Source organism: Acartia tonsa, chromosome 2, assembly GCF_053477335.1.
Source record: "Acartia tonsa isolate MP-2025a chromosome 2, ASM5347733v1, whole genome shotgun sequence".
Lineage (NCBI taxonomy): Eukaryota > Metazoa > Arthropoda > Copepoda > Calanoida > Acartiidae > Acartia > Acartia tonsa.
Genome location: NC_137261.1, coordinates 49,201,983 through 49,226,999, shown reverse-complemented (window position 1 = coordinate 49,226,999; position 25,017 = coordinate 49,201,983). Strand labels below are relative to the sequence as shown.

Below are 25,017 nucleotides of genomic sequence, written 5' to 3'. Positions count from 1 at the left end.
TTAACAGGGTAGCTTCTCATAAGTACCGGGAAGGTTTATAACTATTTTGGGGGAGGGTACCACCACCCTATCAGGAGAAATCGCCCCTAGAAAAAAATTACCCCTCCCGAAAAAGAGACTCCAACGAAACATAAACCAATTATTTCTGTAATTAGATATTTTAAATAAAAAAAACATTCAAAGTGCTACTAGAGGCCTCTAGGGGCGTAGCCGCTAGTGATTTTATAATGTGTCAAAGTTTTTTGTTTTGTTCGTTCGGAACTAGACATGCTATTTGATTTTATATGCACAAATATCCCAAGTAAACACACACATAAAAAAAAAACATTTTAAAAGGAACAAAATGAATTTAAATTGGACTAAGAAAGATCAAAATTCTTCTTTGTTGCTTTTATTTTTGAAGTAATTTTGAAAGATTGGATTTTTTTGTTTTTCTGATTAAGAAAAAAAATGTATAGCCGTCAGTGGAAAGAAAGCCGACTTATAGCTATTTTAATTATAACTAGCGGCGACGCCTCTAGAGTCCTTGGGGTACTTGAAGTGGTTTTGGATGAATACATATTTTAGTTTTAAATTAAAAGGTAAAGTTTCGGTTTAGCGGTTAGCGAGATCTTTTGATACACATATATAGATATCTTTTTACTTTTATATAAGAATATAAACGGCTGAGCCATGATTAATACAATTAAACTGATGAATATTGATCCTTGGTCCTAGTTATAAACATCTTAATTTTGTCTGCTGTTGGTGTGACATAAAATAGCGTTGTCTTGGTATCACATATATTTCTTTATTTTTAATTTAGAATATGCAAATGAGTGTCTGCTGTTACATCAAACCTGCAAAATGTTATTTTTTTTACAAACCTATGAACACTAGAGGCGCAACAAATCCTATATAATATAGAATTATGTGTGTGAATGTCCTCTTGATTTATTTCATTAACGGCTCATTTGATCGTTTCTCAATTTTCAGTAAAGTTTAGTATTATTACATGGAAGGTTTTACGCTGTTTGGTAATTGTAGGTGTTGAAGGTGGGCAGTCGTTGTTTTGAGTGTAGTAATACATAAAGGTATTACAGATATGGCCTAGATAAAAAAAAATTGACTGGAGCAAAAAATATGTTTTTTTCTCGAACAACAAATAAATAACCTAGCACTAGTATATTAATAAAGAATTACATCTCAATGATATAGTCAAATAAAGAGACCTCTTTTACTGTGCAAATCACCCTGAAACTTTCACTTAATTTGATTTTTTGGAGATTTTTTTAGTCCTTGATTTCCGTCCTGCAGGAATTTTTCATTTTTTTCTTGAAATTAACGACTCGCCTTTACTATTTGATTTTATGAAACTCTGTGCTGAGCTGGAAGAACACTATGATTGTCTGGTGCCGCTTGTATCCTGCAAGGAGGGTGACAGTAACAATTTGCCAGTCCTGTATATTCCAAGAATATAGGCATGTGAAATTTTTGTAAACACAGATTTAATTAAAATCCAAGAGACATTTTTTTTTCTAAATGGCACAAATGAAAGAAATACTGTACTGCTTATATGCATAAAATTAGCTTTAAAACAGTTGTTTAATATGCCGTAATACGCAAAACAAATATTCTGGTTTCTATTCAAAAATTTAAACTGATTTATATTTAAGAATATGTGGCAATTTCCCTCAAAGTGCATTATCAAGCACTGCCCAGGATCGATATAATACCATAAAAAAACCTAGTTTTTACCACTTTTATGGTAAAATTTTACCAGCCTATACGATTTAAAAGGTGGTAAAATTTTACCGTAACCGTGGTAAAAACACTTTTAGTGGTACTTTCTCACGCTTTTTACCATCGATTTTTACCACAATTATTGGTAAAATTTTACCAGATTTCCGGTAAAATATTACCATTTTAGGACGCAAATTTATACCAGATTTTGACCAATTTTTACCACTTTTTTGGTAAAATTTACCGCAAATTTCTGGTAGATTTTACCGAAAAAGTGGTAAAACTGTTCAACACCTGGTAATATTTTTGCCCTAAACTGGTAAAATTTTACCAGAAATAGGGTAAATATGGTAAAAATTTACCAATAATTGTGGTAAAAACGGGTGGTAAAAATCACGAGAAAGTGGTAAAAAACGACCTTAATTATAGAAAAACCTCGCTTGTACACAAAACGCAAAAATAAAAAAAAAATTGTTTTCATTATTATCTTTATTGATTGAAACACTTAAACATATTTTTTTACATAATGATTTACATAGGTACGATAGCGCGATACTATATAGGTATATATTCACAGAAATTTTCTTAATTAGTCTATAATTCTAGACGTGGTTTAAATGACCAAATATTACATAGTTTTACAGATAATATAACTGCATGTTTAATCGGTTTAAGCTGAGAAATTAACACAAATATACATAGGTTTTAATTGCTGAGATCTGGATTCTAATTGTACTTTATACTAGAACATTTTTATATACAAGAAAAATATATTACGAAGTTACTTTCCATTATTAAATTTTCAAAAATTTGCTATATAGGAATAGCGGTTTCAAATATAATATTATATGAATATTCTCATCGTCAGAACAAAACTGTCAAACTGTCATATAGATTAATGTACGTACAAATTAAAGGTGGTTAAACATATTTTTGACTCAAGATATCTTGATATATATCACTTTTTTATCACAAATAGTTTATATATGATCTGACTGGAAGGACTATTATACATCAGCTTACTTTTGTCCTTCTTTTCTTTGTTTTTGCCTCTTGTGAAAGAAGACGCGGCAGTCTGGACACATATAGGTGCATTCGATGAGTCTCGTGTTCAATGGCAGCTCGCTTCGGGGACTGCGTCCATGGGCGCAGGTCTTGATTTTCCCCGGTGTTGCACTTCTTTTGCGCCTACTCAGTTTTGATGCTGGCGGGATTGTAGGAGGGGGTGGTTCAAACATCTCCTGCTCATCATCTGACACCCGATACACTGAAATTAAAATATTTTTTAAAATTACTTTTTTTTACAAAAAAATACTTCAATTTTACAATAGTTTTTTTTTCTAGCCTAACCTAACCTAGTGTATTAATAGAAAGAGTAATATTTCTAGTTTTAACCTAGCCTAGCCTAGCCTAGCCTAGCCTAGCCTATTCTAACCTAACCTAACCTAACCTAACCTAACCTAACCTAACCTAACCTAACCTAACCTAACCTAACCTAGTGTAATAATACAATGTAGTACAGAAATGTTTCACTATATGCTTTGGGCACAGTCGCTAGTATAAATATTGTACTATACCTGGGCTTTTTGGTCCTGGATTCTTTATGTTCTCATAAATTATATCAAAATCCGGTTGGTCTTTCATCCTGAAATTAAACAATCTATACTACAAAGTAAAACGATTTTTGTTTGTATGTAGCGAAGGATCTTGTTAACCGCTGAACCGATCGGGTTCTTCTCATAGGTACCGGCAAGGGAAGGGAGTGGCAAAAGAAACTTTAAGGATATACTTCATATTAGAGGGTTTAGCGTACAGAAAAATCATTTACAACACAGTCGCCAGGATAAAGTAGTAAAAACAATTTTTAAAAAATCTTACTTTGCTGGTGTTTCCATAACAGTGACTTCCTTAACCTCGTTCTCATCCGAATTTTCTGGAGAGCCAGCTGCAGCTGTTTTGTTCCTGAATTAAACAATATATATATAATAATCTATTTAAATTAAGTAGTTAACTTTTTGGTTCCACATTTACCCCTTCCACCTTACCCAGCTAGAGGCGTACTTGCTAGTACTCGCTTTTAATAAATAAAGGAACACGTTGAATTTGTCTTTACAGAAAAATCATTTACAACACTGTCGCCCGGATAAAGTATGAAAAAATAATATTAAAAGAAATATCTTACTTTGCTTCTCCTTCCATAACAGAGGCTTGTCCGACCTTCTGGTCATCCTTTTGTGCCGCCGGACATTTCTCGGATTGCTCCCTGAATTAAGCAATCATATTATTATTAAATAGTAAACTTTTTATGGTCCACATTTACCACTCCCACCTTACCCCTAGAGGCATACTTGCTATAGTTTTGTAATATATAAAGGTGAATTTGTCTGTACCGAAAAATCATTTACAACACAGTCGCCCGGATAAAGTATGAAAAAAGATTATTAAAAGAAACTAGTGGCTACGCCCCTAGAAACCTCTAGGGGCACTTAAGGTTGGAAGGGGAAAAATCAACATCTTCCCATTTTCAATTTCAGTTTCAGAAGAGTAAAAATATTTTTTGGGGGAGGGGGTGAAGACACCCTGCACAAAAATAGTTTAAAACCTTTCCAGGACCTATAAGAAGCTTCACTTTAAAGGAGAACAATATCGGTTTAGCGGTTATCCTTCGGGACAGACAAAAAACGCTTACTACTTTATATAATAGGATATCTTACTTTGCTTCTCCTTCCATAACAGAGGCTTGTCCGACCTTCTGATCATCATTTTGTGCCGCCGGACATTTCTCGGATTGCTCCCTGAATTAAGCAATCATATTATTATTAAATAGTAAACTTTTTATGGTCCACATTTACCACTCCCACCTTACCCCTAGAGGCATACTTGCTATAGTTTTGTAATATATAAAGGTGAATTTGTCTGTACCGAAAAATCATTTACAACACAGTCGCCCGGATAAAGTATGAAAAAAGATTATTAAAAGAAACTAGTGGCTACGCCCCTAGAAACCTCTAGGGGCACTTAAGGTTGGAAGGGGAAAAATCTACATCTTCCCATTTTCAATTTCAGTTTCAGAAGAGTAAAAATATTTTTTGGGGGAGGGGGTGAAGACACCCTGCACAAAAATAGTTTAAAACCTTTCCAGGACCTATAAGAAGCTTCACTTTAAAGGAGAACAATATCGGTTTAGCGGTTATCCTTCGGGACAGACAAAAAACGCTTACTACTTTATATAATAGGATATCTTACTTTGCTTCTCCTTCCATAACAGAGGCTTGTCCGACCTTCTGATCATCATTTTGTGCCGCCGGACATTTCTCGGATTGCTCCCTGAATTAAGCAATCATATTATTATTAAATAGTAAACTTTTTATGGTCCACATTTACCACTCCCACCTTACCCCTAGAGGCATACTTGCTATAGTTTTGTAATATATAAAGGTGAATTTGTCTGTACCGAAAAATCATTTACAACACAGTCGCCCGGATAAAGTATGAAAAAAGATTATTAAAAGAAACTAGTGGCTACGCCCCTAGAAACCTCTAGGGGCACTTAAGGTTGGAAGGGGAAAAATCTACATCTTCCCATTTTCAATTTCAGTTTCAGAAGAGTAAAAATATTTTTTGGGGGAGGGGGTGAAGACACCCTGCACAAAAATAGTTTAAAACCTTTCCAGGACCTATAAGAAGCTTCACTTTAAAGGAGAACAATATCGGTTTAGCGGTTATCCTTCGGGACAGACAAAAAACGCTTACTACTTTATATAATAGGATATCTTACTTTGATTCTCCTTCCATAACAGAGGCTTGTCCGACCTTCTGATCATCATTTTGTGCCGCCGGACATTTCTCGGATTGCTCCCTGAATTAAGCAATCATATTATTATTAAATAGTAAACTTTTTATGGTCCACATTTACCACTCCCACCTTACCCCTAGAGGCATACTTGCTATAGTTTTGTAATATATAAAGGTGAATTTGTCTGTACCGAAAAATCATTTACAACACAGTCGCCCGGATAAAGTATGAAAAAAGATTATTAAAAGAAACTAGTGGCTACGCCCCTAGAAACCTCTAGGGGCACTTAAGGTTGGAAGGGGAAAAATCAACATCTTCCCATTTTCAATTTCAGTTTCAGAAGAGTAAAAATATTTTTTGGGGGAGGGGGTGAAGACACCCTGCACAAAAATAGTTTAAAACCTTTCCAGGACCTATAAGAAGCTTCACTTTAAAGGAGAACAATATCGGTTTAGCGGTTATCCTTCGGGACAGACAAAAAACGCTTACTACTTTATATAATAGGATATCTTACTTTGCTTCTCCTTCCATAACAGAGGCTTGTCCGACCTTCTGATCATCATTTTGTGCCGCCGGACATTTCTCGGATTGCTCCCTGAATTAAGCAATCATATTATTATTAAATAGTAAACTTTTTATGGTCCACATTTACCACTCCCACCTTACCCCTAGAGGCATACTTGCTAGTTTTGTAATATATAAAGGTGAATTTGTCTGTACCGAAAAATCATTTACAACACAGTCGCCCGGATAAAGTATGAAAAAAGATTATTAAAAGAAACTAGTGGCTACGCCCCTAGAAACCTCTAGGGGCACTTAAGGTTGGAAGGGGAAAAATCTACATCTTCCCATTTTCAATTTCAGTTTCAGAAGAGTAAAAATATTTTTTGGGGGAGGGGGTGAAGACACCCTGCACAAAAATAGTTTAAAACCTTTCCAGGACCTATAAGAAGCTTCACTTTAAAGGAGAACAATATCGGTTTAGCGGTTATCCTTCGGGACAGACAAAAAACGCTTACTACTTTATATAACAGGATATCTTACTTTGCTTCTCCTTCCATAACAGAGGCTTGTCCGACCTTCTGGTCATCCTTTTGTGCCGCCGGACATCTCTTGGATTGCTCCCTGAATTAAGCAATCATATTATAATTAAATAGTAAACTTTTTTTTTGGTCCACATTTACCCCTCCCACCTTACCCCTAGAGGCATACTTGCTAGTTTTGTAATATATAAAGGTGAATTTGTCTGTACCGAAAAATCATTTACAACACAGTCGCCCGGATTAAATACCAAAAAAAGAAGTGAAAAAAATTTCTTACTTTGTTTGTGTTTCCAAACAAGCGATCTCCTCTTCCAAAGAAGCAATTTTTTGCTTTGCTGCCCTAAGGTCTTGTTTTTTTTTCTGCATTGTCTCCCATCCATCGTCGTCCCTGAAAAATAAAAAAAAATAATACTAAAGTAACAGGATGTCCGTGTTTATGTACCGAAGGATCTCGATAACCACTGAACAGATCGGGTTCTTCTCATAGGTACCGGCAAGGGAAGGGAGTGGCAAAAGAAACTTTAAGAGATATACTTCATATTAGAGGGTTTAGCGTAGCTGCTAATTTGAAATATCAGGGGTGTATATCCTATATGGGATCCCCTGTTCAGGTGGTGGGGGGAAAATAACTAAAATATGTGTGGTAGGACCAAAAATTTTAGTTCTTTCAATATTTCTCCATTTCCGTCCCTACTTGGTGAGATAAAAATAGGTGGGAAAAAAATACAAAATTTTGTACCACGGGAACAAAATAAATCTTGTGCGTAATGTACACCCCTGAATGAAACTATAATTATTCGCCATAACAATAATGTTTATCCTACTCTTTTCAATCCGGCTACTACCACCTTCCGAACAGAAATAGAATGGTAACAAAAATAAATAAACTTACGTAGTGCAATCCAAAGTTAGGTTCAAATCTTCTGTATCAGACGATTTAGGAGGGGTATCAGGCAGGTCAGCCAGCTTAGCAGGCAGCTCAGGCTCAGACACACTCATTTCGTTCTTCTCTTTTTCGCTATCACTGAAATATATAAATATATATTATATATCCCAGGTAATCGGACCTTTGCCCAAAGAAGTAATTACCAAAAAATATGTAATATGTATTTATGTAATTATGTTGTGATGGATTGTCGAATCCGATTCGATGAATGGTTACCAAAATATAGCTAGGGACGGACGGACGGACAGACAGACAGACAGACATCATTCTACTTCGTTTTATACATATTAAAATATTACTCACCCACTTGTGGTTTCCGGCTTCTGTTCTTCGTGCTGTTCGTCTCTCTCTAAGTCGGCTGCTGCTGTGGCTGTCATGTCGGACATTCTATATTAAATTTGAAAAGAAACAAATTATCACTGGTAATTAAATTTTCATTAATAAATGTCCAAAAAACTGACGTAGGGAATTTTAATATAATAGGGTGGCCAGCAAGATCACATATTGGTATATCTTATATTGTAAACAAGTATATAGACAAATTTCATTTACAAAAAGTTAATACAAATTTGAAACGTTCTCTTTTTTAATTACAGCACATAAACATTATGCATTTTACCATGGAAATCTACCACCGTATTAATTAAAACATTCCCTACGATAACTGTCATATATATAATATTTTTATACAAAATTAAACAAATATATAAAATTAACAAAAGCTAGTTCTGAATACTTTTTTTCCTTAGTTTAGGGGGTAAACTACAACTGCTATATACTGAATTACAAAAAATGCGACAGATTATACAACAAAAAATTTTCAGTTTAAGCTCTTAACTTTAAGCTCATTAAACTTAATTGGTGGAAAGGGGTAGTTTCACAAAATGCATTTGAACTTAATTTTGTGAATTGCATATTTTTCTTTGTTAAGATGGTAAAAGTACGTGGTAGAAAATTTAACTTTCTTCAAATTTATGCCATATAAATAGAGTTTAAACACATTTAAACAGGTTCAAATATACGGTTCACTAAATTAACTTCAAATGCATTTTGGGAAAAGACTCCTTACTAGATATTATAAAAAAAAATTGAAGATGAAACTTATGAAATAAAAAAAAATTACATATAAATATATATATACGTAAAGTCCTGGAATTATTGGGATTGACTGCGACCTATAATCAGGTCTTCGTCTTGTTCTTCGTCTTGTTCTTCGTCTTGTTCTTCGTCTTGTTCTTCGTCTTGTTCTTCGTCTTGTTCTTCGTTTTCAGACGAAAGTTCCGACGGATAATACTTGTCTCCATTCTGCCAGGGATGTATATTCTACATGGTTCGGATGTGTAATATTTTTTCCAAGTCTGCTCAGGGATGTATATTATATTTCATTAAATATAAATAGATGGAGGTAAGAAAAAAAGGTAATAATTAAGAAAACTGAAAACATTTGTAAATTTTAAAAATTTTTAGCCGTGGACAAACAATATTTCTTGTGCAGAATATACACCCCTTTCCCGAATCAGCTGTAATGTAGCTGCCAAAGATACTGTAATTGCTTATGTTTTGAGAACATTGTTGAGAACTTGCTCTCTGTGGTGGTCTGGAGCTTGATCTTTTCTTCTTCTCTAACTCATCATCTTCAGGCCTGTGTCCCTGTTCCCACAATCTTTGCTTCTTCATGTTGGCCTTTACTCGTTTGTTGGCATCTCTTCTTGTCCGAGCCTCACCACGCTGGCCGAAATCGGGCAAATGTGTATTTGTTCTGTTCAACATTTGCTGCATCTTAATTTGGTTAGGTTGCTCACTGAGTTGACTATTACTACAACCTGGCTCTGCACTGAGTTGACTATAACTACAACCTGGTTCTGGGTTTACGTCTGTATCAGGATTTGATGTGCCTCCGCAACTTTCAGCATATTCCCGGCTTTCATTTTGTGCTCTGCTCGTGCTTGCTCTGCTCTGGTTTCTGTACAACACCGCTTCAATTTGATTCGTTGATGGAAATTTTGTTTGTTTTCTGGGACGTTTAGGAACTTCTTTGGTAGGCTTTGGCTTTTGGGCCACTTTTGCTTTTGGCCTGCGTTCATCTTCTTCTTCTTCACTACTACTACTACTGCCAGTTCCAGTGTCTGGGTCTGATTGATGACCTTGATCTGTATCATCACTTTCTGGTGCTTCTTCTTTGATGTCAGAAATTAAATCACCTTCTTCTTCATCTTTTTTCCACTTTGCTTTTTCTCCTACAAAGAAATAAAAAATGTTAAAGCAAATGTACATAATTGTAGCTTCAATATTATTTCCATACCTATATGAACATTAGTTACTATTAATCAGATTCAAATGAAAACAAGCAATATTTTTTACCCTATATTTATATGCCAATCAAAGATAAAAGGGGGAATTTTGCATTGGCAGTTGCTTTATAGGGGTACAATATGGAACTGTGAAGAAACGGCGTCGCCACCGCCGAGAACCGCCAATAAAAGCCCCAAAAAAGTGTCACTTTCGCCCACCCCCCCCCCCCCCCCATTTATTACATTAAGACCTGTAACTTACCGTCAATGTTGATGAGTTCTAAAATTTCCATTTGGTTGTATATAGAAACATTTGAGCCTACTGCAACAACCTCATAATGACCCGTGTGGTTTTCAATTATAATGGCAAGTTTGGGTAATATTATTCCACATGGATGTATCCGAATTTCCTTACTTGCATTGCCGTCATTCTTGCCCTCAATGTCCTCAACCTCCAAAATTTCGTCACTCTGGTTTCCGTCATCTTCGTTATCCACCTCGAATGATGGTTCATTGGAGTCCAGCTGTAAACTTCTCTTGGTTTTTGCTTCGGCTTCCAATGCGGTTTGCCTTCGCTCCCGGTTCTTCTTTGGAATGATCGCCACATCATCTAAATAATTATTATAGTCATTATTTCAAATAGTATAAATGTTACCCCCCCCCCCCCCCCCCCCCCTCCAAGGAAATAGCTTAAAATCACCGCAGGACCAATACACAGAAGAGTAGAATCCGATCTCCAGGATACAATTAATACCATAAAAAACCTAGTTTTTACCACTTTTATGGTAAAATTTTACCAGCCTATACGATTTAAAAGGTGGTAAAATTTTACCGTAACCTCGATCGATTCAGGGGTTACTGAGATCTTAAGCTTCTGACGGCCGGACAGACATTAAGCTACTTAGTATTATAGATAGCGGCTGCGCCCATACAAATTTTAGCCTAAAACCCTGTCAGGGCCTGTACGAAGTTTCCCTTAAAACAAAATTAATCCACAGGGTTTTTATCTAAGACTACTTCTCAACTAAAATATTAATAAACTTAAATTTAGGTGATACAGTTCCTACGTTTTTCAAACTATAAATAACAATACCTTCGGCATCCTCATCATTCTCATCACTGCTGCTTTCCTCCACGACACTTGTTGCCTTTCCAGTCACCTGTCTCTCGTTACTGTTGCCTGTAAATAATTAATTTATACATTAATTTTATACGTTTCCAAACAAAAAGCAAGTACTGAAAACATTTTTTCCACCCCCCCACCCCCCCTACTTGGTTGAAAAAAAAATTTTAAAAGGAAATGTGTTGTAGGAGGGATAGAATAAATAAATCATAGAGTTCTTTAAATATTTTTCAATTTTCCCCCTACTTGGTGAAAAAAAACTAGGGGGGGGGGGAAGAAAAATTAAAAAAAAATTAGTAGCAGAGGAAAAAAAATCTTGTGCAGTATATACACAATACGAGGAAAGATAAAACTTATAAATAATAATTAATGTTCAACAAATATGTACCTGTGATTGAATTATTTCGTCCATAAAATTCTTTCTGTCTTTGCAGTGGTGGAAAGTTTGGTGGTTGTTCATCATCTTGCATTGGGACTGTATCATCAAGATTTCCCACATTTTGGCCCTCATCGTCTGTTTCAGAAATAATTATCTTCTTCGACTTTTTCGAGCCCTTTCCATGCTTCTTCCTTTTGGAGCTTGCGATGTTTTCAAATACATTTACTTTGGGTTTATTATTGGACTGGCTGTTGACAATTGGATCTTCATATAACCTACGTGGCTTTACTGGTTGCTTTACTGGTTCTGGAGTTACTGCTGGATTCTCCGCGGGTGGTATGCGTAACTCATTCCCAATCTGATCATCATTTGAATTCATTTCAACGTCGTCGCCTCCGTCATCAATTACAAGCTCCTCACCATTGTTGCTTTCTTCATCAGCAATGTTTTCCATACCATTTTCTTCAGCATCATTGTCTTCAACAGCATTGCCTCCACCATCATTGTCTTCACCATCAGTGGATTCATCAGCAGTGGAATCATCAGCAGTGGAATCATCAGCAGTGGAATCATCAGCAGTGGATTCATCAGCAGCATTCATCTTTCTATTTCTGGAAATTTTTGTTGCTTTCTCACTGGCATTGTGAATCTTTGTCTGTTCTTCACTCATTTCTGGTTTCAAATTGTTTGTGGCGTACGAATAATACATTACAGCTCTTTGTATAACCTTCTTATCACTATGGACTGTCTTGAAAAATTGCTTGGATTTCTTTGCATTCCCAATGTCTGCATAATTTTTGATCTGAAATGAAGTACTCGACCTGTCATTGTTTCTTTTCAAGTAAATCGGGTTCTTTCCTTGAACTTCGTGGGGTAAGCAACCCATTGAGTGGGCACCTAACATGTAGTAAAATTTCTTGTCTTCGGCTGTAACACCTGGTGTTGAAGTTGTGATTGTCTTCGGTTTAATACGCCGCTTAATTCTTTGTATCTCTGCAGGGGCCAGATAAAATTCACACATCTGTAAGGCTGATCGTTTCTGTGGCTTTTCCTTCTTGTCTTTCTTGTCTTTCTTGTCTTTCTTGCCTTTCTTATTGCTTGTCTCCTTCCTTGGCTTGATTTCAAAAACCTGTTCATACTTGTAGAGGGGGGTTGACAATGCGCGTTCTTGTTTTCGCGTTACCAGCCCTCGAAATAACCTCCAGCAGACAGGATCCTCATTAGCAATCATATAATCTTCGGCCCTCTTCTTATTTTCACAAAAACCAGTCGCGTCCTTTTTAAAAGTGTGTTCGAAATTGCGCTTGAACCTAGATAAAAAAAGGGTTTATATCAAAACAGTCTCAATATATAACATATAACATATATCAAGAAAAGATGAACTAAAAGTCTTGCCACATAAAAAAATACATGGTACAAAATTGAAATTCTTTGAAACATATGCCATAGAAATGTAGTTTAACAATTTAACAAGAATACAATATGCAGTTAACATTTCGTGAAACTACTTTTTTAACTAAAGAACATTGAAATGCATTTTGTGAAACTACCACTTTCACATTTAATAGACGCGGAATAGATGCGATAAATAATTGAATTACCTACAAGCTTGTATGTGGTTCCTCACTAGAAAAAGGTCGCTTGAAGACACATAGGTTCCTGTTCTCCACAAATTTGGTGGGATAGCTTCATGTAGGTACGTCTCGTTAAGCACTATCTTACAATGATCCAAGAAACGTTCCACTGAAATAATAATGAAATTTTCAATTAACTATGCATAGGTACATGTTTATTATTGTACCAGGGGTGTATATTCTGCACAAGATTTATTTTCACAAATAAAATATATATATAAAAAGATTATTGTACATGGTCACCTGCTAGCAAGAATAGGAATGCCCCTTTTATTTGGTTTATTTCCCTTGCCCCCACCTCCCTTCTCCCTGTTTTAAACGTTTTCTCATCATGTCAAATTTACAAAATAATATTTACTTACCAGTTTCGTCATCAATAAGTTCCGGAGCAGTCCAAAAGGCAGCGGTGATGCGGGCGTCAAAGGTGAACTGCTCGAACACGACATATAGGAAGGTTATGATGTCTCGGCATACTTTCAGTAAGGTTTGCCAGCCTTTATCCACTTTCAGTGAGTCTTCGAAATTTTGGATGAAAAAGACAATTTCTTCTCTTCGCATATAACCATCTTTTTCCAAGGGGTCATGGTTCTTTATTCTTTCTTTGTAAAATTCTGGTGAGAAAATCTGGTCCACGACAACATCCTGATTCTCACTAGGCCCTTTATTCGCCTCCTCCTCATCAAGCTCATCCACATTGGTCAGTCTTCTTAGATCAGTCACCAAGGTTTCCACAATTTTGCCGGTTTTCTTCATTTCTGTTGTCAGGGTTACAGTATTTTCAGCCATATCTCTTGATACACTGTCTTGCAGGTCTTTGATTTCATTCTTCACTAATTCATGGTTTGTGGACGTTTTGTTTACCAAGTTTCTGATGGACGCATTAATGGGCTCTATTTGATTTTTCATTTGTGAGGTCAAGAAAGTACGTAGCTGCTGAAATTGGTTCTGAATTTGGTTCATAAAGGCCCCGGTGAACAAATCCTTAAAATTAAACATATTAAACCACATATTTTCAAGTCTTGGTATTTTAAAAACTACGTGGTAGAAAAGAAGACTATCCACAAACAAGAGCAAGTGATCCTAAGCATCTTCCATCATTTTTGGACTTTGACCAAAAAATCAACTTGGTAAAATTTGACCAACTTGTTTGTAAAAATTTACAAGGTAAATTTTTATTGGTCAATGTTTACCAAAAATTTAGTCAAATCTTACAAGTTATTTTTTCCAGGCTAAGTCGATATATATCCTAAATAATTGTAATTTGTATCCTCTGGATGACAAAATGAAATAAAAATAATACCTCGCTTTCTTCCATCTCACCAGAAGGGCCAGATGATCCCTGGGGTCGTGATGACTGGGACTGGGATCGTGATGATGTTGCAGGAGGAACTACAACTCTCGCGGTCCGTTGACTCGCGGAGTGGTGCCGTGCCCGTGGAGATGGAGGTGGGGTAACATTTATTGGCCTTATTGGAGATGTTGTGGTTCTAGTTGTGTTCTAAAAATAATATAGATAATTATTGTAAAGCATTACTTACCGAGGATTATAGTTTTAAACAACACCGGCATTATCCTAATTTTTTTCTTCTATTTTTTAAAACTTTACCCTCCCCCCCCCCTCTCCCGACAAAATGACTGTGTTAGGTTAGGCTAGGTTAAGTTATATGGTTAGAGGGACCCAATTTGTTCAACGGTTAACGAGATTTGTTGGTACCAACCCACAAACAGACATCATGTTAGTAAGTTTAGTTTAACAACAAAACACCAACAAACCAAAAACCGATAACAATAAAACTTAAAATTCTACCTTTGCTGTTGTACCTTTGCCACCTCCAGTAGATTTGTTGCTTGCAGGTTTGGCATTTGCAGGTTTGGCACTTCCACCTCTGGCACTTCCATTAGGTTTGCCACCTCCAGTAGGCTTGTTGTTCTAAAGCAAGAAATAATTGTTGTATTTACAATGCATAATAAGATATTAGATAGCAGTGGCTACGCCCCTAGAATTTTAATTACTAATATCAAATGTTAAACACACTGTGGAAAATTAATAAATAATTATACTTGGTCAATAATCTTTTGTGGTCTGTTAAGCATGAACCGATAAGGTTTTCCTTTCGATCCGGTAACATGCGAATTTATAAGTTTTAAGAGCGAAGGGTAGCAGCAATTTGTACAATAGTAAATTAGGCCTTAAATATAATTTTTACCTTTACAGAACTAGCACTCTTTCCAGTCCTCGTCATTTTGGAATCTAGCTTGGTCAATTGCCAGTCGAAATTACGCTGTTGTATCCAGGTCGTTGGCATGGGCAATTTGCATAGTTTTAAATCTGAAATGTGTAGACAGAAATTAAAATTTTATGTAAAATTAAATTAAATTGCAAACATGTACTCTTTAAAATTACAGACTAGACTTATAACACTTTAACTTCATACCCATCGATGGCCAAAAAGGTAGGGTTTTGCTAAATTAAGTTGACATGCCTTTTTTAAAATTAGCTATAAAAAATAATTTTAATGAAAAAAATATTTTAAAGTACATTTCACATAAATTCCAAATAAAGAGGGAAGGGCCTTCAGTTGAATTTTACAACATTTTACATACATATTATAACAAAAGGGGGGGGGGGGGGGGGAAGTGACACTTTTTGAAACCAAAACTAAAAGTCAAAGGAACTGAACTAAAGAAACAGTTACAGATCTGTCATTTTGCATGGCAGTTGTTTTATAAGGGTACAATATGGAACTTTTAGTTTTGGTTTCAAAAAGTGTCATTTCCCCCCCCCCCTTTCTCTGCTTTCAATGTACAAAATTAAATTCCGATAGGAATTACGATGGAGACATCTTGATGCAACAGGTGTACGGAGATATGTGCTACTCTGTACTTCAGTAGGTTGGAGGCTAGTTGTGTTGGAGGATGGCTATAGTCTTCGGGATCGTCAGTCTTGCCTACTCCTAATACCAGGGGTGTATATTTTCAGTGTTTAAAACCATAAAACTTAATTCATATTTCCTAGACCCCCCCTTTACCACACTCTCCTCCTGGCATGATAAGAGAATTACAAATAAATTGTGGTAGGTTAAAAAGGAATTAGATGAAATGTATAGTTCATGAAATATTTCTATACAACAATTAATCATGTGCAAAATATACACCCCTACCTATTATTCTGGAATCTTCAGGAAAGGTGTATGCCGGAAAAAATGTCCTCACTTTGTGGACCAACCATACTGTTTTATCACGACGGCAGTCTGGGACAAAGTAGAGGTCTTGGCAGTCTGTATAGAATTGATTTCTTTCGAACTTTCGTTTGTTGGCATTCCTTTTTCCCCTGACAGCCAGCTTTTCATTTATGTACGGTTTCACTGTGTGAAATATCAACAATCTAAATATGTCATTTATGTCATTAATGGCTGTTAAACGGAAAGGTATGTTGCTGGTGAAATCGTTATAGCTTAAGTGTTTGATCAGCAATACACGGAAAGAAAGTTATGTTACATTTTTAAAAATTACATTAAAATTTGTAAAGAGTGGGGGGGGGGGGGGGGGGGAGAAGTGACACTTCTTGAAACCAAAACTAAAAGTCAAAGGAACTCAACTAAAAAAAAATAGTATTACCTGTTTGAAACCTCTTTAAGGCCAAAATTATATCCTCGGATGTAAGTTGATATCACATGATTGGCACTTTCGAAAGCATAACAACTGAACGCCATGGATGGTCCAAATCGGCGGACATGTTCCGGCATATGGTAAAGCATGTGAGTATTGTAACTCAAGCACGATTCGCCGTACATCTCCGCCAATTTTGAGTTCAGGACCATTATCATGGTCTTGAGCTCAGCCACACGTTCAGTTGTTATATGCTCTTCGAGACTGCGCAATATGTGGAATAAAAACTTGCATATCAGACGTTGTTCATCTTTAAGATTTGCCAACTGGAAAAAAAAACATTGTAATAATTTAAGGTAAAACTAGCTCTTTCGCCCCTAGCCTCTAGGGGCTTCGCCCTATATACTTATTGGAAGTCCACCCTCCTCAATAGAAATATATATATAATATAGCACACGTGCGCAAATTTAAAAAGAATGTTATTGCTATACAATATAATGAAACTGAAATAAGCTTTAAATTCTAAAAAGATTATAATATGGTAAAAACCTACCTCTGCATAAAATATCATATGGTAGAAGCCCAGTACTTTGAATTCAGAACTTTTCAAATTGAGGGCTAGCTTCTTCTCTGTCAGGCGCATGATGGACGTACGGGGAACGCGATCAAAATCGCCAACAAGCTTCAATTGATCGTTGATTTCATCTATAATTGGAGTTACTGCAGTTCATGGTAATATATGGGTGATAAGGAGAAAATTTTCAAAATTTAAGTTCTTTAAACTTTTCAAACTAACACTCTTTTAAGCGGCATAACAAGGCGTACAAATAATGTGTAATAGACATAAATCTAAAAATGCAGAATTTTATCGCAGTGCCGAGAAATGCGCGAAGAAAACACCTATTTTACGCGTCATTTCTTTAGTCAAATGCAGTACATCCCTGTAATTCTCTCCATTTGAACTAAGTCTTCTTCTTCCAATTCTGGATAACTATTACGTCCTTTCTTCAGGTACGTCATCACTTTCTTTACATAGCCCAGGTGCAACGCGTGCATCGGATCACTGGGGGTATCTTGTATTAAATCCAAGCTCGGGTCAAGGTCAGAAAAACTGGTTTTCATGTTCTGATTATTTTCCTCTAACTTGCGGAATTTCTCGTCAGACCTCGGCGTACCCATATTTTGACTGTCACTGGGGTAAAATACATTCATTGATTCAAACAATACCAAGTTCTTTTGACGGAGATAAGTCTGTGAAAAAGCCATCCCTGGAAGGTCACAGTGTGGGCATCCATTTTTTGATCCATGGCCAAGAATGCCGAATACATCGGCTCTGGCAACGGCATCGTGGATGATGGTTCTACATTGAAAGGTATGTCCAGGTAATCCTTCTTGAATTAGTTTGTTGATGAATCGGGTAACATTATCCAGAAAGTTGTAACTGTAGGGACGCCTCCTCGTCTTCTCAAATATGCTGACTGGCAATATAACACTGAAATCCTTGTTGAAGAATAACCTGAAATAATAAAGAAGAATTAATAATAATAGCATTTAATACCTTAGACTTAAAATTGTAGTCACTGATTTATAAAACGTAAAGGCTGGTAAAATTTTACCGTAAAAGTGGTAAAAACTAGGTTTACTTATGGTATTAATTAAGTCCTGGTATACAGTAAGACAGATTTTTATATATGTATGCAATAGAAAAAAGTATCAATTGTAAACTTAGTTTTCTTTCTTATTTGTTTATTGAATGGTTTCCTAAACTTTGGCTTTAAAAATCTGGGCTGTCAATTGATGTAAAACAAATATTTTGATATCCTTTGAAATATAGGGTGCCAATCCTAAAAAATATTTTTTCGAGGGTCATGCTGTATATGAAAAGAACTTTATCCCAACCCAACCCTTTCAAATCCACAATATATTAATTACTTACCTAATCCAGACAGTATAATAGGAGATATGAGATCCCTGAGCTGCTTTCACTCCGTCGCCCGAGATGTCAAAAGTTATATGATCATCAACGGCCTGTTGTCCATTCAACCGTTTAAAGTCTGTGATGGCGTCTTGGAGGATCTCATAGGTAGGGAATCTGGAAAAAGAAATATATTTTTAACTAAAACTTGCACAATTCAAAGAAATTTTGCACCATCGGGCTCCAAATAATATTACGATGAAAAGTAATGGAACAAGGATGACAACATCCATAAAAACCAAAGCACTGTAACGGTACGACAAACGGACATTAACAATTGTGAAGTATCTGAACTGAATTTAAAAATATTAAAGTCGAACCAAAATTGAATGTAAGTAAATTTGTTAAAAAAAAATACTTCAAGAAGGATAAGGTTTATGCACATACTTAAATTTTAAGGAATTAATTATAGAGTGGCTTCGCTTATAATATTGTTCTCAAGTTGTCGCAGGAAGCAATATACCAAAGAATGATCAAACTGATAATTAGAACACTTGAAAGTTTGTTGTTAAAAAAGGAGAAAAATCGACATGTTTAGAATGGACGTACGGAAATTCTGGTAATGATTATAGAAATGCTACGCTTTCTAAATCGTATATAAACATACCTGCACTCAATCAGTGAACCAGGAGCATTTGTAGGATTATATTTGTTTTCTTTGATTTCAACTTTGTATTTGGGTTTGAATAATGTATTATATGACGGAAATTTGAAAATACACGAGCGTTTCAGAATTGCCAGGATGATTCTAACTTTGTTGTGAGAGATGGGGTTGTCTAGAACACAAACGCTTCTGAAATCATTAACAATTTCTTTCTCAAGTTCTGTAAGATGTTTGAATTTATCCCCGTCATGATCGCCATCAGGTTCGCCATCAGGTTCGTCATCAGGGTCATCGTCATCATCTGGGTCAAAATAATCTTCAGGTATATCAAACAATTCGACGTGGTCCCAGTCCTCGGCATCTTGAATGCTGTCATTGTCTGCATCATTATTATCGTTGGTATTATTGTTGTTAATATTGTCTACAACAATATTAATGTAGTTTGTTTCTTCAGGATTGTTATTTAATCGCTCCAAAACTTGGTTTGCGTAGCATTGATAACATATACTTTCGGTTTCCTTTGTGAAGTTGGTATTGCAGCCTGTACAAACTTTACCTAAAAAAATACGATGTTAAACATGGTGTTTTATAGTTATAAACCTTCCCGGGACCTATGTGAAGGTACCCTGTAAAGGAGAACCCAATCGGTTCAGCGGTTAGCAAGATCCTTTTGAACAGACACACAGACATCCTGTTACTTTAGTATAAGGATAATGCCGTAAAGAAAAACTAGTCAAATTAGAAAGTTAAAAAATTAAAAATTCCAGAAAAAGTAGATAAATGTAGAGAGTGGGTGAAGGTGGGTTAGGTTAAGGGATCCCATGTAGAATATACACCCCTGGAACAAGGATATCTTGAGACAAACTTAACTAACGTTTGATCAAACCAATTGTTTGAAATTTAGATTGAAAGGAAAATAAAAAACAAAAATTGGGAGACAATGTTTGTGGGAATTTGGACAAACAAACAACAAACAGACAGACCGACATCGTTCTACTTTATATTACAGATATTGTAGGTTACCTTTTGACGATGCAGTTTCGTTCTCATATTCCACATCCATCAAATCCTCCTGCTGTTCTTCTTCTAGTAATGGCTGACTGTCTTCACTTTGTTGATGTTTCTTGCGCCAGTATTTACTTCTGGCTCTCGTTGCATTACAGAAGAGTTTTCTTATGGACCTCAGTTTATGCTGCAACTGGAAAAAGATTACATAATTAGTGAATTACTTATTTAAAATAATATAGGGGAGTTGTTATGGATCGTTATTTGGGCAAGCTACACGTGTCAATTGATTACAGTAAATATGACTATACTGGTGTAAGAGCAAGCATGTTTATAGTGCGCTGACTGCAAGTGAAAAATAGAAATTAAAGTCGAGCATAGATTATACTTTAAGTACAGTAATGAAAAGTAAGGTCTCATCTTAAATATGTAGAAATAATTAGTTGTAAAAAGTCACCTGTACATTTTTCCTCTTATCTCCACTTCTTATACGCTTCAGTAGAGCTTTAGAGAGTGTACCAATCAAATTGTCTCCCATTTCAATAACGTCTAACAGGGGTGTATAGGTAACTCCTGAAATAAGAAGTATATGTTATAATCAGGGATGTATATTCTGCATGGGATCCCCTGCTCAGGGGGGGGGGGAATAAAAAATAACTGGTTGGAGGAAAAAAAAATGTAAAAATTAAGAAAACTGAAAACATTTTTTCCATTTTGCCCCCCTCCTTGGTTAAAAAAAACTAAAAAAATGTGTGGTAGGAGGGATAAAATAAATGAAATATAGAGTTCTTTAAATATTTTTCTATTTCCCCCCCTACTTTTTCAGAAAAATCTAGGGGGGAAAAAAAATAAAAAATTTTGTAGCAGGGGAAAAAAAAATAAATCTTGTGCAGAATATACACCCCTGGTTATAATAATAAGGTTATTACTTGTTTACATATAACGAAAGAATGAGAAAGCAAAAAAGGGGGGGGGGGGTGTAAAATACTTTTTGAAACCAAAATTAAATGTCAAAGGAACTCACAAAATAAAGAGTTAGAGTTACAAACATAAGAAAATACCCTTATTTATTCTTTGATTGTCTATAAAATTTATTAAACTTACCTATCAAAATTGTGATCCAATTATACATACGTCATCCAGCGTTGGTCTGACATTTTTTTACTTTGAAAAAAATAACTATATACAATATATACATAAAATTTTGTTTGTTCCAGTCCTGACCTGGATAATACCTATATAAATTTCCTGCCTTCCCTGAAAAGCCGACGAACGCATATATAATCGAGCCCCACTGGTCGTGACTTTTGCAGAATTCTGCAGTTGCATGGAGTTTTATTATAACAACAATGTTGAACCCAGAAAATTTGTTAATTTGCTATAAAATAAATAATAATAAATAATAAAAAACAACATAACAAAAATATCAAAAAACAAAAACAAAAAATAAAACATATCAATTAAGATCTCCTAGAGAGCTATAGCCAGAAGCTTAAAAAACTGTACACGTGCATACGTAATCGTCGGCTTTAGGGGTAAATAATGTTTATTAATGTTTATATGCAGGAAATTATATATCTGCACGACCAGTGGGGCTCGATCACTGTCACCATGGGTACTTAATTATATTAAATATATGGGCGCTGCAATCAAAGAGAGGTTAACGTAAATGTTCTGAAAGAACAAATTGATGTTATCCTCTTAGGAAATACCCCCCCCCCTAGAAAAACGGCCCCTGGCCTCTACCTAGCCGTATAACTTAACCTAGCCTAACCTAACCCAGCAATTTAGTTTGGGGGGGGGGGGGGGATGGGGAGTTAAATAATACAAACAAAATTTTCTAAGAGGATAACGCCACAAATTACAATTAAAATTCGCTTTCAGCATGGATATCCGGAGGCTGGATGAAATCGCCGGCGGCGAGCTCGGCTTCTCCTAGCTTCTCCTTTCTCTTCCCTGAAAGGAAAGAACATTGAATTAAAAATGAGAAAACTAAAGCGTTTTTTAATGAAGAAACTCAAAGAATTCTGAAACATTTTTTGGTTAAAAACAATTTTTTCCCCTGCTACAAAAGACAACTAGCCATGAACAAGAGCAGGTGATTTGAAGCAACTTCCATCATTGATCCACTTATTTCTTTTTTCCCCCTCCCCTCCCCCCCCCCCCCGGAGCAGAATATACACCCCTGCAATAATTTCGTAGTTTTTACCTTGTTACTCTGGGTTTTATTTAGAAAAAAGGGCTGACGTTGGTGAGGAAAGGTGCACAGTCGGCTTCATGGTCAATGACACGTCTCTCGGTATCATCCAGGCGGGGTCTCTCGTTCTCGTAGAGATTCTCGGGCATAGGTTCAATCTTCTTTAAGTGTGTCTCTACCCAACCGTGATGGTATAACAGTTTTACTATTTCAACAGCGTCATCAATGCCACATGATTCTTCTTGAACTCGAATATTTAGCTTGGAGAAGAGTCTCAACATCCTAACCATGAGGGCGTCCCATCTGTCATGCAGCTCGTGGTATTGGTATGGATCCATCCTAATTTGAGGAATGATTATTTTGTTTGTCTTGTTTATTTTTGGGAGGGGTGTGATTAATGTTTTTTAACTTTCCGGTATTTTATTTGTCCTTAAACAAGGGGGGGGGGGGGGGGAGAAGGCCTGGAGCTCCGGAACCTGGAGGCCTATCCAAAAAATATTAAAACTTGGGAAAATTCATCATATAAGAATGATTTTATCCCTAATAACCTATACTCTCAGTCCAAAGATAAAGCCTATACTCCCTGTTTACGCAAATGTGTCAAAACTTCCCCCCCCCCCCCCTATTTATTTAGAACAAATTTTGTAGCAGGAGAAAAAAAATAAATCTTATACAGCTAATATACACCCATACCTGTTATTATGATGTACGCGTACCCAGGTGATTAACTTGAATAGCCTGTTATTCAGAACTATCTGAAAAGGTAGAATATTTAAGAAATAAAAAATTACAAAATAAAAATAGCTCGTATTCATTCGAATCCGGTGGATAGGAACAGGTGTTCTCATTCATACGCCAAAAAACTAGGTAACTAGCATATCGTATTATATGCATGGTTTTCTACAAATATAAAAATCTAAAAGCATAAGATTAAAAACAGTTATTTTTAGCCAGTGCCTCCGGCACCTCTGGGCCAAAAAAGTAGTTTCATTCTTATAATTGTACTCCTATATTTGCGACAATCCGTTTATACTACGGTGCAAGACATATATTTATTAATTTTACATTTAAAAAAGTCCTGTATATTACGTAAGCTAAAAAGAGTCCCAAAAATGGGAGAAAAAACGAATACGAAGAATATTTTAGAAAGAATTTTCAATAATTAATGATAAAATTTGAATTATAAAACAGAATGATACATATTAACGTCTTAATTCACTGTAATTTCACTAAAAATGATTACTAAAATACAAAAATGCACCGTAGTCATATAGTCCAGTTGAATTATTGCGCCGATGGAAAGTTACGGTTGCCAACATACAGATTGAATAGGTGGCAAAACACTTTGCAAGACAGTTATATTTTTAATCGTAAAATTGCAACGAATAATAACATTTCATGAATTATATAAGTTATGCAGTTTTAATTAATTAACCGGTAAAATATTAAAATGATATTATATACATAAGGTGTTTTTTAAAGTTTGGCAACTTTGTCCAGCACGTTGATTTTATCATCTGAAAACAGGGTTACGAAAGTTAAATAAATGTAAATTTTTTTTAATGTGAATGTAATATATTTTTGGCAATGACTTAAATGAAATATCATCGATAAAATATAAAAAAATATATTGCAATGGATATAAAAGAAATATTTTTCAATATAAAGTTGTATACCTGTACAGAGCATGTGCATGAATGCCGCTATACCGATTGAAAACTATTGTAAACAATGAGTGTTATAGTTCAAGTCTCTTAGAGAAAATACGTGTTATATCCAAGTATGATTGACAGGAGATGGTCCATGTCACAAGATTTATATGAATGTCAGTTAAGAACTCCTAGAGAGCTATATATTCAGAAGTTTAAAAAAGTACTTGTCTACCAGTCTTGGCTGTTAGTGTTGATATATGGACCCTGCAATCAAAGAGATGATAGTCAGAAGTTTAAAAAAGTACGTGTCCACCTTCAGTCTTGGCTGTTAGTATATGGACCCTGCAATCAAAGAGTGGTTTGCGTAAAAGTAAGTGTTTAAATAATTTTAATATAAAAACATTAATAATATAGGACCTTGAGCGTACGGTTTTAGGCTGCCTTCGATTAACGGTTTAAGTTTTACTAGCGGCTATGCCCCTTAGAAGCCTCTAGGGGCACTTAAAGTAGGAAGAGAAAAGTCGAGGCCTCATCCTATTTTTAATTTGAGTTTCAGCTATAGATTAAAATAAATAAAAAGCTTCGTTGTAAAAGAGAACAATATTAATATATTTATATAATAGGATAATTGTTTTAAGCCTTTTTTAAACCTTTTTGATTTGATCTAAGAAACACTTTTTATCCTATTCTTAATATTAAATAATCCGGGTTTAATATATATGAATGTAAAAGAAATATTAATAAATTATATTTAAATTGAATATTGTTTTTCAGGTTCAGCAACACTGATTCATCAGAAATAACTATTTGGGCGCTGCAATTAAAGATTGGCTCACATAGAAGTAAGTGTTTAAATAATGTAATAAAAAATCAATATAATTTAGGACCTTACGCATGGTTTTAAGCTGCTTCGATAAACTGTTTGTTTTATAATTTTTTAAACCTTTTTGATATATGATATAAGAACGACTTTTTATCCTATTCTTAATATTTAAAGTATTCTACTATTAATATATATAAATAATAATAGAAATATTAACA

The 25,017-nt window shown here is 35.3% G+C and overlaps 6 protein-coding genes across 7 annotated transcripts; all 6 read right to left on the bottom strand.

Annotated features, from left to right (window-relative positions):
* Positions 1 to 2,193: 2,193 nt before the first annotated feature.
* On the bottom strand, positions 2,194 to 3,678 carry LOC145312075 (uncharacterized). The gene is made up of 3 exons (XM_080151209.1): positions 3,601 to 3,678; positions 3,300 to 3,367; positions 2,194 to 2,989 (listed from the first exon to the last, which is right to left on the bottom strand). The coding sequence occupies exons 1-3, from the start codon at positions 3,615 to 3,617 to the stop codon at positions 2,742 to 2,744; spliced, it is 333 nt and encodes a 110-aa protein (XP_080007335.1). The 5' UTR covers positions 3,618 to 3,678; the 3' UTR covers positions 2,194 to 2,741.
* Positions 3,477 to 10,422, bottom strand: LOC145312072 (uncharacterized). Its single transcript, XM_080151206.1, has 2 exons — positions 10,061 to 10,422; positions 3,477 to 9,744 (listed from the first exon to the last, which is right to left on the bottom strand). Exons 1-2 carry the CDS (start codon positions 10,089 to 10,091, stop codon positions 8,933 to 8,935), a joined length of 843 nt encoding a protein of 280 aa, XP_080007332.1. The 5' UTR covers positions 10,092 to 10,422; the 3' UTR covers positions 3,477 to 8,932.
* Positions 10,423 to 10,666: 244 nt separating this feature from the next.
* On the bottom strand, positions 10,667 to 13,156 carry LOC145312069 (uncharacterized). The gene is made up of 2 exons (XM_080151203.1): positions 11,310 to 13,156; positions 10,667 to 10,978 (listed from the first exon to the last, which is right to left on the bottom strand). The coding sequence occupies exons 1-2, from the start codon at positions 12,529 to 12,531 to the stop codon at positions 10,812 to 10,814; spliced, it is 1,389 nt and encodes a 462-aa protein (XP_080007329.1). The 5' UTR covers positions 12,532 to 13,156; the 3' UTR covers positions 10,667 to 10,811.
* Positions 13,157 to 15,585: 2,429 nt separating this feature from the next.
* Positions 15,586 to 17,226, bottom strand: LOC145312064 (uncharacterized). Its single transcript, XM_080151197.1, has 4 exons — positions 17,097 to 17,226; positions 16,553 to 16,869; positions 16,096 to 16,319; positions 15,586 to 15,888 (listed from the first exon to the last, which is right to left on the bottom strand). Exons 1-4 carry the CDS (start codon positions 17,184 to 17,186, stop codon positions 15,746 to 15,748), a joined length of 774 nt encoding a protein of 257 aa, XP_080007323.1. The 5' UTR covers positions 17,187 to 17,226; the 3' UTR covers positions 15,586 to 15,745.
* Positions 17,227 to 17,467: 241 nt separating this feature from the next.
* Positions 17,468 to 21,094, bottom strand: LOC145312590 (uncharacterized). The gene is made up of 5 exons (XM_080151845.1): positions 20,585 to 21,094; positions 20,146 to 20,320; positions 19,126 to 19,678; positions 18,480 to 18,635; positions 17,468 to 18,059 (listed from the first exon to the last, which is right to left on the bottom strand). The coding sequence occupies exons 1-5, from the start codon at positions 20,663 to 20,665 to the stop codon at positions 17,468 to 17,470; spliced, it is 1,557 nt and encodes a 518-aa protein (XP_080007971.1). The 5' UTR covers positions 20,666 to 21,094.
* A 26-nt stretch (positions 21,095 to 21,120) lies between these two features.
* On the bottom strand, positions 21,121 to 24,702 carry LOC145312062 (uncharacterized). Of its 2 annotated transcripts, XM_080151196.1 has the most exons (3): positions 23,018 to 24,702; positions 22,337 to 22,663; positions 21,121 to 22,083 (listed from the first exon to the last, which is right to left on the bottom strand). In XM_080151196.1, exons 1-2 carry the CDS (start codon positions 23,170 to 23,172, stop codon positions 22,357 to 22,359), a joined length of 462 nt encoding a protein of 153 aa, XP_080007322.1. In that variant the 5' UTR covers positions 23,173 to 24,702; the 3' UTR covers positions 21,121 to 22,083; positions 22,337 to 22,356. The 2 variants fall into 2 exon arrangements, with proteins under 2 accessions (XP_080007322.1, XP_080007321.1); XM_080151195.1 differs by having other exon boundaries at positions 21,121 to 22,663; positions 23,018 to 24,701.
* Between the last annotated feature and the right edge of the window lie 315 nt (positions 24,703 to 25,017).

Bases quoted from the DNA above. Each gene is read 5' to 3' on its own strand.
- LOC145312075 (XM_080151209.1), bottom strand. The intron at 2,990-3,299 runs GTATAGTACAAT...TTTTAATTTCAG, and splicing joins TCCAGGACCAAAAAGCCCAG to TGTATCGGGTGTCAGATGAT.
- LOC145312072 (XM_080151206.1), bottom strand. From the start codon at position 10,091: ATGGAAATTTTAGAACTCATCAACATTGACG. The intron at 9,745-10,060 runs GTAAGTTACAGG...ATTTCTTTGTAG, and splicing joins AGAACTCATCAACATTGACG to GAGAAAAAGCAAAGTGGAAA.
- LOC145312069 (XM_080151203.1), bottom strand. From the start codon at position 12,531: ATGATTGCTAATGAGGATCCTGTCTGCTGGAGGTTATTTCGAGGGCTG. The intron at 10,979-11,309 runs GTACATATTTGT...AATTATTTACAG, and splicing joins ACGAAATAATTCAATCACAG to GCAACAGTAACGAGAGACAG.
- LOC145312064 (XM_080151197.1), bottom strand. From the start codon at position 17,186: ATGCGCCTGACAGAGAAGAAGCTAGCCCTCAATTTGAAAAGTTCTGAA. The intron at 16,870-17,096 runs GTAGGTTTTTAC...TTTTTTTTCCAG, and splicing joins ATATGATATTTTATGCAGAG to TTGGCAAATCTTAAAGATGA. The intron at 16,320-16,552 runs GTAATACTATTT...TGACATATTTAG, and splicing joins CTTAAAGAGGTTTCAAACAG to ATTGTTGATATTTCACACAG.
- LOC145312590 (XM_080151845.1), bottom strand. From the start codon at position 20,665: ATGGGAGACAATTTGATTGGTACACTCTCTAAAGCTCTACTGAAGCGT. The intron at 20,321-20,584 runs GTGACTTTTTAC...ATCTTTTTCCAG, and splicing joins ATAAGAGGAAAAATGTACAG to TTGCAGCATAAACTGAGGTC. The intron at 18,060-18,479 runs GTAAGTAATTAA...TTATTATTTCAG, and splicing joins TATTATACTGTCTGGATTAG to GTTATTCTTCAACAAGGATT.
- LOC145312062 (XM_080151196.1), bottom strand. From the start codon at position 23,172: ATGAGAACACCTGTTCCTATCCACCGGATTCGAATGAATACGAGCTAT. The intron at 22,664-23,017 runs GTATGGGTGTAT...TCCTCAAATTAG, and splicing joins CGCGTACATCATAATAACAG to GATGGATCCATACCAATACC.